This window comes from Colius striatus, chromosome 1 (genome assembly GCF_028858725.1).
Source record: "Colius striatus isolate bColStr4 chromosome 1, bColStr4.1.hap1, whole genome shotgun sequence".
Taxonomy (NCBI): domain Eukaryota; kingdom Metazoa; phylum Chordata; class Aves; order Coliiformes; family Coliidae; genus Colius; species Colius striatus.
This window is the reverse complement of record NC_084759.1, coordinates 176,639,859-176,654,834: the sequence shown is the minus strand read 5'-3', so window position 1 is coordinate 176,654,834 and position 14,976 is coordinate 176,639,859. Positions and strand designations below refer to the sequence as shown.

General features: G+C 39.3%; 1 protein-coding gene across 3 annotated transcripts in view; it reads left to right on the top strand.

Annotated features, from left to right (window-relative positions):
* PDZRN4 (PDZ domain containing ring finger 4) overlaps positions 1-14,976 on the top strand; it is a 240,483-nt gene that overhangs the window by 215,921 nt on the left and 9,586 nt on the right. For all 3 annotated transcript variants that reach the window (XM_062020457.1, XM_062020472.1, XM_010197521.2), the window contains 3 exons: positions 7,091-7,189; positions 9,380-9,442; positions 12,989-13,090. In XM_062020457.1, coding sequence (XP_061876441.1) covers positions 7,091-7,189; positions 9,380-9,442; positions 12,989-13,090 — 264 coding nt within the window. The remainder of the gene's footprint in view (positions 1-7,090; positions 7,190-9,379; positions 9,443-12,988; positions 13,091-14,976) is intronic.

Genomic DNA, 14,976 nt, shown 5'->3' with positions numbered 1-14,976 from the left:
CCCAGTGATAAGAACTGCAGAGTCTGGATTACTAAATACAGGTAGGAGTTTGAGAGCAAGCTTTGCCTGGAATGCTCCAGCAGGAAGCTGATAAAATTGATCTGACTTTGCAGGACAACCATCTTGTAGTAACTCTGACAGAAAATCTGAAGAACAGGCAATGTTCAGGTAGGTGTATAAGCTGGAAGTTGATCTCAACCTTAAGAGTGCAGAAACAAGATGATACTGAAGAGTGAATCTTAATTTTAAGGTGTATGTAGACTCTTTGCACTTCTGTTTAATGCTTTAAAGAATGACACCAGCTCAGATGAATGAGGATTTTTTTTTCAGTATAACCAGTTTATTAAAACAAGTCAGACTTTAATGTACTTTCTGAATTAATTCCTCATTGAACTATTCTATAAGTAGCATGTTCTTGGCCTTTTGTGCTTTATTCATTTAGTTAATCATTCTGTCAATTATACTATTAGCAAGATGAACATTAAAACAGATTCTTAGCTATTACTACAGATAAAAAGGAAAAGTAAAGTTCCAAGTAACTGTTATTTTCTGATTTTGCTTTATTATTTTGCTTTTGTTTTCTCTTTTTCATAAATTAGTGATAAATCATAGAATCATTACAACTGGAATACTACACTCCTCTAGCTTGAGTCATCAGATATTGGGTCCATACGTTGCACTCAATGAGCCTTGATTTCTTCTGAAAGTGCAGTTGAGTCTGCAACACAAAATAACTAGCCTGGCATAAAGGCACTGTTTTAGAACTACTTGTGAAAGAAACTGAAGACAAGGATGTAATCATAAAACCTATCAGCTAAACCTTGGTGTATTTTAGAATTTGCAGACTCCTAGGTCATCCCAGCTATGAGGTAAATTATGTAAAGAATTTGGAGCTCTGATAACGATCCATAACATGTTAGAACTTAAAAGTGTTTCAGAGTATGCAGATGGCCACTTACTTAGTGATGGTCAGTAATTCACTAACTGATGGTTACTACATTGTTCTGGGTGGCTATAAAAATAATATTTTCTTTATTTTCTGTCTCCTGGATGTCACAATAATGGCAACTAGTAACAATTTAGAATCTGATTTTAATGCAAGAGGTATTACTAATCATCCTATGGTACAGAAAAATTGCTGAACTGAGAGAGATCTGTAGACTGACTCTCTCTGAAGACTTTTGCCTTAGAACACATTGCATTATTATGGACTTTATAGATGGAATTTATCAGTTGCCCTCGAGACTTGAGACAAGATTCAGCTCTTTCATACATTTTAGGGTTAAGATAATGCATATCTGAATTGTACCATTTGTTTCATCACACAAGGACTTTTCCAGACTGACAGCTTTTTGTCTTTCTTGTGGTGAAGTAGGAGTCTTTCTCCAGTATGCTGTGGTGACTTGCTTTTCTAAAAGCTATACATACACTGTTGAATTGTCTCCTCATTTAAAACCTTGAAATTTCATACTTCTAGCAAAGCTTCACTTCTCCTTTCTGTCTTTTTTTTCCCGCCATTCAGGATAGTTGTTTAAAGGAGAGAGGGAAGAAAGCACAGTGGTTTGGTTTTACAGACTGCACTATACTGATATATAACCAGCATGAAAAGCTGACATTCTTTAAAGACAATGGAGTTAAATGGAACAAAGTAGATGCTAGTTAATGCTAAGAAATGAAATTATTGACTGTATCATAAACAGGACATGTTTAAGATCCTCTGTCTTACTATATCACAAAAATATAAACCCTGAACCAAGAATCACAGATTCTGTTGCACTGGAGAGTAACACTAATTAAAATTAATTTGGTGTTTGACTGTGTCTTGACAGTGAGATGATTTTCTCATTGTAATGAGGACTTAAATGTTAACTGAAATGATCACACACCATCCATTTAGGAAAAATACTGTTGTGTTCTGATTCCACGCTGTCCCTTCTAATGGTGTTACCAGAGTTCATGGGATCCATTACTCTGATATACTGTATGGGTGAAGGGATCTCAATACCCATTACGGTTTTGATAGTCTCTCTTGGTCCTTTTAGTGGTGTGCAACAATTGCTATAAAGATAGATGGGGAATATTGGAAAAAAATGTAGGGTATTTATATTTCTACAGTGCCTTTCAAGCATTCTGTAATCATTTGTTCTTTTATGTCTTGCAGCTCAGGTGGAGTTTGCATGGCTTTCTGCTTATAGATAAGGAAAACAAGTCAGAAAAAGTTACATGAAATGACTGTACCAAAGCAGTTAGAGTTGAGTAGGGAATAGGGATTTAAAAGCAGAAAACTTCCAGAAACGCTAAAAAAAACTCTCTTATAAGACAAGACCTTACTAGGGTGGGGGGTTTTTTTTGAAATTGTTATGAATTTGAGAAGGCAGGGAAATTTCCCTTCCTCAGTGTAGAGCATCATCCGGGGAAGAATCTCAAACATATGCCCAGTAATCACTGCTTCGTGATCTCAGAACCAGCTACAGTTCATTCTCTGTCATTTGTGATGGTAGCCTTTTTTTAAGTTTTCCGTATTAAAGGTTTCCATTCTGGACATGGGTCAGGGTGTTTCCATACACAAATAAATTAAAAAGGGAGTTGGCAAGAATCCATTTCAGCATAGTTTTGGGAGACTCCCAGTCTTAGCACATCATGTTTGGACATGACATAGCCAAGTGCAGAGGTTGCTTTTTACATTCATGTTATAGAACAGTGTTGAATAATTTATTAATTTTTTTATAGTTACAGTGATTTACAGTACATACAGTAAACCAGTCTGATTGCATTTCATGACCAGTCAGTCATAAGTAGACAAGTGAAAAATGGACTTGGAATGAGGCAAGACAATATTATAGGGTCCAGCAACTGGATGCTAAACCCCTTAGAGCTGGAGCAGTGCTTTTCTCCTTATACCTCCATTGCATTAGCACCCAAGAGATAAAAGCCTCATGGAAAGAATTCAATCAACATCTTCACTAATTCAGTGAGTATAGTAGGTCAAATTCAACACAATATTATCACAGAAAGCATCAGAGATTCCCTGAACCCACTTATACCTTGGTACTTCCTGGGCAAGGAACACATCAGATCTGAAGTTTATCCTGAGTTTCAAAGCCACTCAGTGGCCTCCAAACGCTGGAAGTTTTGTATGGAGAATCTCCTGCCTTGGGAAGAAGGTAGATTGCTCTTCACAACTAATTTGTATTACCAATATCTTCTTTGTGCAGCAAGAAGAAACTTTACCAACTTCCCTCTTAGTCTATAATCTGTTTTCCAAAGTGTGGAGGGAAAATGTGAAGAGTTCAGAGGTCTTTTTGCCCAAAAACACAGCTTAAGAATGGTCATTGAAGGGTTTGTGATCTGCCTTCTGACAGACTATCCTCTTTACTCTTTGTAATCTAGCTTTTAGAAGAAAGACCCACTATAACTGCAAACAGGTGCAAACTTTTACATCTCCTTTAATAGCCCTTTAGCCCTTAACCTCTTTTCAGCAATTCTACAAAGCCAGCAGCTCAGTTCATGGTATTTGCAATCTAGTTCTCTACCACTTGAGAGAAATTAGAGTATTAACCTAGCCTTACCTCCCCAAAAAGGTGACAGCTCTTTGTTTGGACATAGTCTCCTGAGGCTGACAACCTCTTAACTGGTTTTCCATCCTTGAATTGAACAATGGCCTGAGAGCCAGAGGCTACAGCCACTACTCCATCACTTCAGAAGATGACCAGTATAACCGCTTTTCAGTCCTTCTTGAGCATGATCTGCACCTCTTTGATGGCTTTTCTACACCTGAAGAAATTAACTTCCTCAGAAGTTTGCATCCCAATCTTTCAAGACAGGATAATCCTTATTCTAATTTCCATATCTATCTTTTAACCAAATAAGTTATGACAAAACACTTTAAAGTGTTGTCTTATACTGTGGCAATGCACTGAATTATTGTTTTGCCCACACGGAGAAAAGAAGCAGAAAGTCAAAGATTTAGCAATTTGGAATTGATTTCTGTCTCTTGGCAGCAGAATACTCTTCATGTTGAGAGGCGGCTGCCCCAAGAGTGCCCAAAAGTGGGGGAGGCTGTCATCTTCCAAGCTCTCTCCTCAGTCCCTTCCCTTCCACCATCTGTCTGTCAGCACACTTCATGAATCTCCAAGTATTGTTTCTCACAGATTTTTAAAATGCTAAGTTTTGAAGACTGGCAGTTCAGTCCCTACATGCCCACACACAAAACCCAGAGAAGGCAACTATATGTGTGTGTGTGGACGTAAATGAAGGGGTTTCAGAGAGCAAATTACGTTCTTAGAAATTCATTACTGCTGCCAAACTTATTGTCTCTTCCATTAAAGACCAGTTGGAGAAAAAAAAACCAAAAACAAATCCAAACCACTTAAAAGCATCTGTTGTAAAATGCAATGTTAAATGCATTTGACCATGGTGGTCCAGGTTCTATAATGTCTCAGCTCCTGCTCTTCTGATGAAGGCTTTTCAGATGTATTTGTTATATAAAGTTAAAAGTCGGAGTTGCAGACTTTTGCTCTGTGAGATGATTTAATACTTTATACAAAGTGTTTTTAAAATATTCCAAAGATCTTTGCTCATTCTTGATTTGTTTGAATGAGACCAGAAAGTATTGTGTTTTCTGTAAAAAAGAAGATGCCATGAGGTTAATAGTGCATGTGCAGTGGGGAAAAGACTGTTATCTGGACTGTTATGCTGAATGAGGTATTACTTGAGTATGTACTTGAGTCTAGACTGAATAACATGAAATGTTTATTGGGCCTTTAACACTATGTGTTGGTATGTCAGTAATAGGTATCTACAGCTTCTAGGTAACCACAGCTATTTGCAGTCATCGGATTATGCCCCATACAGTCATTTAGGAAAGAGGTAGTCCCAAGAGTACCGACTGCAGATCTCTGCTCTAAACTCTCTTACTTGGTGGAGAAACAAAGTCTATGGCATCTCAAGCACTAAGCTCAGCCAGGGCTAGTGCATCCCAGTCAGGGGATAATTAGTCACTGTCATCAGCTGATTCCCAGAGACAGTTTTAGCAAACTCTTGGATTCCTAGGATGGAGCCTCTAGGGTCATCCTTATTTTCCTTTACTCCTTCATGCCCTAAATGGTTAAATTAATTCTTCCCAGTGAGCCAGAAGGCTGAAAGGATTTGGTTTGTTTGTGAAGTGAAACATTCATACAGCTTTCTAGTAACATTTTGAGGCAAATCGTCCACAAGAACTTCAAGGTCATTCCCGACCAAGGAAATTATGTTCAGAGCAGTCCTTGGGGCCCCTGTCCAGCCTCAGCGCGGGGAAATGGGAAGTTGTGCTGGCAGGACAATGAAAGTCAGTGGATTTCAGCTTGTGCACGGCTCCTCATTTGCCTTGATTTAAAGGTCCCAGTCTCAATCCTTTATGGTGTATTTAGGCTTCCTTATAGGCCTCCAAGGGACCACAAGCTTCTTTATTCCTTAAAAGTATACCTTGTTGCTGTAATTGAAGCCGTTTTGTTACTGTAATTTCTCCCTAATATTACTATTCTAGTCAAGTGTTCTTTCCCTCTGGAGACATCAATTATTATGAGTTCTGAATAGGCCTCCCCTCAGTACACATACTTTCACTCCCAATGCCAAAATCAGGTCACTGCAATTCTCTTCCCTAATAAAACATGGTCCCATGTTTCTTCTTTCAAATCCAATGTGTAATGTGTACTGGCAACTAATTCTGCTTCTTACCACCCTACTTAAAACTCCTGCCATATTTAGCAAAAACTAAAGAATACTGCAGGTTTTGTGATATTTTCTACATTTTCTTAGACATTAAGACATCGAATGTCCAAAGTCCAGGGAGGAGTTTATAGTGTTTTTGCAGGTACTGAACCCGTGTAGATGAGTATGTTGTTGAGTGCACAGCGGTGTACTTTATGAAAGATGTTCAGCTGAAATGAAAATAACACAGGGTTTGTCAACTAACCCGTATGTGTGAACTGCAGATTTTTCTCTAAGTTGTGATATTTTGGCACCTGGTCCCCAGAACTCCATCAGACTCAGTCATGAGTCCTTACTACTGTGTGCCCTGTACCTGTTTATGGATTAATTTGTGTGACATCTCTGGGAATGGGGAGGAACAAACTCTGTATCACTGAATGAGTCTGAGTATCAGCTTGTCTCCTTTTTTTGAACAGCCTTGAGAAGCAGAAGCTGTTAAGCTCCAAATGTCACTTGCAGACTCTTTTTAAATACATGTATCAACTAAAGTTTCCCATTTGCAACCAAGCTAATACTCTGTGTTATTGGATTCACCATGCTTTATTACCATTATTTGTATCATAGCGTTCAAACCAAGTGCAAGTGCAGCTTTGCATGTCTGTGAATGATTCCCCCGTGAAACCCTAAAGACGCTTAACTCAGATGGGTGTATGTAGTTATCATTGTGCCATCTGCCCTAAAACTTACACTTTTCATGAGATACCACTGCTGGGACATCTGGCACTAAAAATATGTTTTCTGCATCATCTCACAATTGAGGAGGATGCCACGGCTGTTCAGCTCCACAGGAGATTCCTTGAAGCATCCTCCTGTTATCTAACAGCTTCTGCGATGGAGATATGGCATTAAACTGGCCAGGGAAGGAATTATGCTGTTAATGGAAGACTGTGATTTTGCTTTATAGCTTGGATTGCTGTTAGATGGGAGTGGCACTTGTGTGATGGATTGATTGATGTGTAGCTAGTCTGTCTTATATCCTATAAATCAATAGATGGTGTGACAGGACTAAAATGACTATGTGGTATACTCTAAGTCAGCTTCTGTTATCCAAAAGAAAAACAAAGCCTGCAGAATTGATGCACAGATATATTCATCAAAGTTTGGCATGTCTACTGAACTGCTTCTGTATAGCTTGAACCTGCAAGGTATTGGGATTTCCTTCTTAATTCACAGGGTATTTTCTCCCTTAAAGATGCTCAGCAAATATTGCGTCTCGAGACTGGGCAGTATGGGTAGGTTGTACAATATGAGAATATGTCCGGGGCTCAGTGCTCCCTTTTACTACACAGTTTTTCTCCCCTTGGCACAAGCCACCGTACGAACCTGTGTGCTTTTTTTGTAGGAGGTGGAGCTATGCCGCATTAGCAGCCAGGAGAAGCTGGGGCTGACTGTGTGCTACAGAACCGATGATGAGGAGGACACAGGGATCTATGTCAGCGAGGTAAGGACATGGCAATGGAGAAGAGCATGGGAGATGGTCATGGTGAAGGTCTGAACATGCCAAGGAATATAAGAGCAAGTGCTCTGAGAGTAGAATGCAGATGTGTCAGCCATCACGTGTCACTTTCAGTTTGTTCAGATTATCAGATTAACTTATGTTGCCCAAGAATTGTAATTATTACCAGTCAGCTTCTTTAACATGGATGCTTCTAACTACAACATCATTGTTAGGGAGGTACAAAGCAGTATGAGCATCATCCGAATTTTGAAAGGAATCTACACTTAAAATGGAAATCAGGCAGAGTTTTTAAGAAGAAAAGCACCTTCTCCACGTCCTGCTTGCATCCTTCCCCTGGCAGAGCCTCAGTAGTTGTAACAGTGGATAATAATTTTTTAATGTATTTGTGTTTTTGTCACAGTTGTGTACATATAGACATACCACAGGTGGGTGGAGGGAGTAGCTTGGGAGAGGAATATGTCAGAAAGACTAATAATTTAATTTTTTTCCAGACAAAAAATAGAATACTGAATCCTGAGATGGGGTGAACTCTCAGGTTTTCATTGGCTTCACCGGGAAAACCTGTCATCCCACGCATATTGTACAATATTAATGTTTCACAGGGTCAGCCCACAAGACTTCCAAGGACACTAGTTCCCTTTGAGTCTCCAGCCACTCAAAAAGCATTGTTTTTCTGGATAAAGCAGAACTCTTGTGAGTCCAAACTCACTGGTGATTGTCCTACATGAACTATGTTCCAAACTTGTTTCATTTGTGACATGTTGAGCCAAGTCTGGACATAAGGAAAAGATTCTTCACTGAGAGGATGGAACCTGTTGTGACACCAAGCCTGTCAGAGTTCAAGTGGCATCTGGCCAACACTCTCAATCATATCATTTACTTTTAGGTGGTCCTGCAAAGAGCACGGAGTTGAACTCAAGGATCCTTGTGCATCTGTTCCAACTTGAGATATCCTGTGATTCTGTGATTCTAAATTCTGAGTGAAGCTCATGAACAGTGAAGATCAGGGAAGAGAGTTTTCCTACAAACCAGTGAACAGGGATGCAGGAAAGATTGTACATTCACAGGGCAGCAGTAATGTCAAAGAAGCTGAAAAGTGCAGCTTTGGAATAAGAATGAGAAATTAATAGAAAACTACCCAAGAATAAGTGTTCCTCCAGTTGTGTAAGCACTGCTGTGAAACTCTGACCTTATGAGGACAAAGAAAGTGCAGGGATCTGTTAACACACTCCAGGATTATGTCTGAAATGAGCTGATTTTCTTACATGGTAGAAATTTCTCAAACCTTTTAAAGTGAATGTAATTATATTGTCTTTCATACTTGATTAAGCACTTCAGAATCATTTACTTTCTATGACAACGCACAAGAAGAAAATACTATCTAACAGCTGTAGAGGATGTAACCTGCAAGCCAAATGCTGAACTCAAATATTTGGTTTAAAGAAATAGCTTATGGCATGATGAAGTAAAATAAGTGATTTAAGATAACCATCAAGTGAAAGGTGATAGATCGAATTGCTCTGCAGTGAACAGTAGGTCATTGCTCAGGGATGAGCTATAGTGAATTTGATAAACTGTTAATGGAGCCCTAAACATCTACTTAGGTTAAACTAACTTAAAATTAACTGACTCAGACCAGGAATGATACACAGTACCTGTGAGTGATCTATACAATATAGATCCTTTGGAGTTTTTTTGTTGTTTTCTCGTGAGCTGCAAAATTCCAGAGGAAATAACAGATTGATAACTGAGATAATCATTTAACAGTAAATGTTTCCATGAAAGAGACATAAAGCTACTCTCTTCCCCAAGATAGATCCATTTATATAGAGGTATCAACTGCTGCAGAAGCATCTCAGTCCATAGTGAACTTTCAGAGAAGAGGGACTCTGTCATTAATTTTTAGTGCTCTGGCAGATGAAAGGTAATGCCTTATGGTGGCATTGGAAAGTATTCATCTGAAAATCATACACTCCAAACCCTTTCTGTCTTTAGGCTCTTATTTAGGCAATTATTTAAAGAACTGTTGAGTTCATAGGACTCTAAGGGAAACTTCAGATTGCCTCTATACAGAATAAAACTAGTATTTTTTCAAATTTTGCAATTGTGCAGCTGTTATCATTTGCAGTCAAAATCTTTTGATGTTCAGTTACTGAATATTGTCCTGTGCAGGTTGATCCAAACAGCATTGCTGCCAGAGACGGCCGGATCCGTGAAGGAGACCGCATTTTGCAAGTATGTGACAATAGACTCTTCCTTAAACTCTTTCTTCAGACAAACACACAGGCTGTCTTCTCTGTGGACTGTTAATGAGGGAAGGTAGTTCTCTTTGTTACTGTGATCGATGAGAAAATCCATGTCTGTCTGTTTTTTAACAGAATAGCCGGGAGCTAGAGTGTGTGTACTGAAAAATGAGAATGACAAACTCGTTCTGGCTCATGCCCTTATGTCTCATGTCTTTTTTTATGCCATATTTATTAGCAAACCTCATTTCCACTATGTTCATCTCAGTGTCAAATATTAAGCAAGGATCCTGCAGACATAAATATGAGTGTCAGAGATTTGCTGATCATTAACTGATTGCATAAATTTGGGTAAACTCACTTGTTTTGAGCATAGATGGTAAGACTTTTCATACAAAAAAATGTGCTGTTAGCGAAGGCTAGTTTTGAACATACTTGAGAAGGGAGTTCATTAGGCTTTTCTAGGTATTTTGTTTACTCCACCAAGAAAACATTGCTTTTCCAAGTTCTTTTCTAATCTGCCAACTTGGTGGGGGTGTTTTCCCCTTCATTTCTATTTAGCAGCTCATTTGAAGAGCTGTGCTAAATACAGGTTTGTGTGCAACAGCTTAGCCACCTTGGTGAGGGTAGCCAGCTGCTAGCTCTGGAGGAGGGCAGTGTGCCTGTACAGAGAGGGAAGGAGCTAGAATGGCAGTGAGTTTCTGTTTTCAGCTGGCAGTGAATAGTACATTTTTTGGCATAGTGACAAAATCACAAAACAGCCACCAAAAATCAATGGATTGGAAACTCTTTGCTGAATTGAACAATTTTAGTTGAGATTCCCAGTTGATTTCCATTGTATTTTCACTTTTTTCACTGCAGACCCAGAAGCAGCCCCTGGTGATGACAAGTTACTTTTCTGTAACCTGTTCCATAATAGGACTTCATTAATTTAGGCCTCTGAGCTTTCAGATTGTTGTAAGATCAGCTTGTTCTTTCCCTCCAATCTTTTCTGCAGGAAACATCTTTTCTGGAACCTGAACTTGTATGTCTTACCCTGATACAAGCTTTGAAAGTCTTAACACAACAGAGTCTATGAGCTGGCTTACCAAAGTGACCCATTTTTTAGAGAGGAAACGACATTACCTTTTAATATTAGGGCTCCCTCAGTGGCTACTGTTTTATTCTCTATATGATTTGAATGTGAAAACATTCACAGGATGGATGGTGTTCCCCACTAAGAAGACACAGATGCCATGGTATGAGGGCAGTGAGCCCCCTTGGCAGCACCTGGGGTTATGGGACCACATAATTGAGTGCAGCTAGGAGTGAAGAAGTCAGTGCACTGCCTTCTGCATCTTTCTATAAAATACCTACTGAAGAAAGCAAAGAGGATATAATGATACTTTTAACTTTCAAAAAGTCAGAAAAAAAACCCTAGTTTATTCAGTTGAGTAAGAACAACTTTCCTTCCTACTCTATGCATTTCAAAATAAGGAAATAGAGGGTAGATCCATTTTCTGATCCTTTCTTAGCTTTCTAAAATTTCTGAGTGAAGTGGAGAGCAAACAGCAGTTCAGGCAAACATTCTCCAGTTCCTAATGAAAATCATTTCAGTTGTGAGTAAAGACTCTAGGAATGAAAGAAAAAGCATAGGTAATTTTACTGTCCTGTTGCAGACTGGAACATTACTTTAATGTCAGTGCTGATATATAGCTATGGTTTGATCATTAAAGTTAACACCCAGAGAGTTATGTGGGGTTTACTTTCATATCTGAAAACACATTGACCCTCTATCTGCTCTTATTGATGAGATAACTCAGAGAAATAGAAGGTGACAGTGCCATTACGGGAGGATTACACTGAGGCTGGGACAGAGAGGGATCCTTGAGGGGGCATTTTATATGTGCGGCGGGTGGCATTGATTCAGGCTCAGAGGGATGCTCTGTTTATGTATTTCTCACAAAATTACAGCAGATTTCTTCATGTCTTTGAGGCTGAAACTGGCCCCTTCTCATTCTCACAAACCTCCCACCTCTCCCATCACCTTCACAATCTCCTTAAGCATCTGAGAACAACCAGAATATTTTGCATGAAATGTTACAAAGTCAAGGGAAAGATTTCATGGGAGGTTGAGTGAGACTTGCCTAAACTTCCTTTATATTTAGCTGTCAACCTGCATTGCTGAGAAGTACTATCAGTGGGAATGCAGTGTTGTGGGGCGGGCCAAAGCTCTTCTCATCCCCCATGACAGTGCAGCTGGTTTGGGGTGGACATCCCTGGGCTGTGTGGGCCAGCAGGGCTGTGGCCTCCATGGCCTGCAAGGGACAGCAGCTTGGTGGTAAGAGTCACTGGAGGAGCTACAACCACACAGGGTGTGCTGCAAAAGCTGGAGATCTGCTCCTGCACCTCTGTGGCCACACCTCTACTTTTTGAGTCAGGGCAGCTCTGCGTTACCAAATGATTGTCTGGCCTCCCACAAACTGCAGCTATCCCTCCATGTAAGCCTCGAAGGGCCTCAGACATTTTCGTCATTGCTGGTTAGATCAATTCTGGTACTCTGGGCTTTTCTTTGTTCTGAATTAGAGCTGTGATTTTTGGTCAAGGCTTTCAGGCCAAATGTGTAGAAATGCAACTTTCTGTTTACTTTTCAACCAGGAATTTCCTACTACTTTGAAATCAAACCCTTACAAGATTTTATTTAGACTATTCAGATCTTTCTGTCTTCCCATTTTGCTCTCACCCATTTTCAAGTAGACCAAGGGTTCTTTTGTTGTTGCCACAATGAGAATAATCCACTTCTTGTGCTATGAATTGCACAAACCCAAATATATATGAAAAATAAGATTTCTATTTAATTCCCTCAATAAAGGGATTTGAACAATGCAAAATGTGTCTGTAACCATGTAATCCTGGATGTGGCTGCTTTAATGAGGTGACAGAACAGAAAAAAGGCAGCGAGAAAAGCACATTCTCATTGGAGAACCACTTTTATTTTGATTATCCCCTTGTAAGGGGGATACATATGTTTTGTGTGGTTCTGGATACTAAGCTGTCCACGCAAATATGAAATCATTAAATGAAGCAGCAATAAGCAGTGGCCTGTAAGTATTGCCTGGTGAGAGATAATACTGTAGCTCTCTAATTGGCTCACTACCAGCATACAGTGTGACTGATTTCAGCTGTAGCATTACCAGTCTTGCTTCCACCAGCACTATTATCTCAGAGTGACACTTCCATTACTCTGAACGGAGAAAGATGAACGTCACCTGTCAGGGGCTGGTTAATTGTGTTGCTAGATGTATGTTACCAGGGCGCAGGTTGGACATTTATGAACATAACTGCTTCCTCTGATGTCCACCATCCTTCAACGATCGATACAGCTCTTACAGTAAGCGCATAATTGAGTGAAGGCACTTACCACTGAGGGGCTGAAGATGAGCCCATTGCATGAGTTTCATTGTCCATACATTCAGCTCAAATGAGCTGCTATCTGCCCTTTATTGTGTGTTGCCTTGTGGAAATAGAAACTAATGTGCCACATTCATTTGTTTTCTAGATAAATGGCCAAGATGTCCAGAATCGGGAAGAGGCAGTGGCGTTGCTCTCCAGCGAAGAATGCAAGAAAATTGTGTTGCTGGTCGCGAGACCGGAGGTTCAGGTTAGACTAAATAGATGCACTGAGCCAGAACCTGGGTTATACCATACATTCCCTGTCACTATAAGTAATGAGCTACTGAGAAAAAGGAATGCCAAAGTTCCTGACGAAAGGAGGAAACAGATAATTGCAGAGCTTTGCCCCTGTTTAGCCAGCAAAGAAAATAACATGAGATTCCTAGGGGTTGTTTTCTCCAAACTAATTGATTCCTTTCCAGCAGTCAGAGTAAGCAGATATGCAAATAAAGCTGGCGGCACTAACACATTAGTAAAATATGAAGTAGATCTTGAAAAATGCATATTACTCACCAGATGATTCTTATGTGTTCTGGGGATAAATTTCCCATACTTACCTCAGTCATTTATATGATCTTACACCAAGCTGTAGCTGGTCATTGGTGATGTCTTTTTGTATCGTATGTGTTTGTAAGCAGGTGTGTAAACTATTCATTTATGTACCAGTTGTGGGACTTTCTCTACAACACCATTGGCCAACATGGATCTAGTTATTTTCAATGTGCCCTAGTCACAAGAATGTCCTTGTATCTTGGGAAGTGCATTTTCAAAAGCTTTTAGAAATATTTCTATAGGTTTGAACATAAAATTACGTCAATGCCAAGAATCTCACCATGCCAAGAATTTTTTGTATCATTGCAGATGACAGATGTTAGGTTGATTTATCAGACTAAAGGAGAGGTAGACTGGAAGGAGAGTGCTGTTTGTACTTCCCTTTATATTCTGTTTATATGCTATTGCAAAACAAAAAGACATTATATTGCCACTGTTCTCTCTATCTGCCAACAATTCAGAATTGGTTATGTTGCCATTTGTCTCTCATGCTGTTGATCTGATATTCAGAGTCTTGCTAGCTGCATACTCTGTATGAATTAAATCAAGAGAGTATAATTCAGTGCCGCTTGGAATCTCTATTTGAATATAGTAGTTATAAAAGACTCACAATTTCAACTTCCATTTCCTTTATGTTTTTCAAGAATCTAAACAATTCCCATAACCTTGGTGGTGTAGTACAGCAAAAAAAAGCTGTTTGTGTTGCAAAATTGGAGCCCTTGCATTAAGTTGCAGAAGTTTTGAAATAGTTGTTTCAATATTACTATTTTTCACTAAGATTTTGGATTTCAGTAGAGGACAGAAACCCACTCACTGATAAAACATAACCTCTGGGAAAACTTACTCTCTATATTTGTTTAGACTGGTAGATGGCAAAGTTACTTCAATATGAGAAAAGGAAGTACTTAGCTGTAGCAATACAGATTTCCATATGGGTGCACCTTTCGAATGATAACAGTGTGTTTTGGTCTGGGTTTGGGGCTTTGGTGTTGAGTTGGGTTTTTTGCTTAATTTATGTGTTTTAAGAACATATTCATACAATACTGAAGAAAAAGCTCTACTATGTCAGAAATCAGGCTGTCTGCAAACTCATTTCTGACAGTTGTGTGGCTTTGACTCTGATAAAAGACAGCAGGATTAAGCAGGCTTTTATTTCTAGATAGAAAATGGTAATGGCAATATTCCAATCTCGAAGGGTGACTGCTGAGCACATTCATTCAGTAACAGGGAAGAAAATGTTCTCTGACCATTTATTTGAGCAGTGAATACTAATGAATAATTAAGATTTGAAACAGAGCAGCAGAGGAGCACCCAGCATGTGTAGTGTGTAAACAAATGTCAAAAGCATGTGCATTCACATGCGTGTATGTGCACATAGTGTATGTAGTGCAAATGTACACTAAGCCATATATTATCTTCATTCTAAAAGCTGTAGCATAAATATTCACATTAGTCTGCCACAATCAAAGCATCACATCTGCCCAAATGAGACTCATCTTTTGTCCTCCAAATTTGTTAATCTTTATGATTTCCTCAAATGAG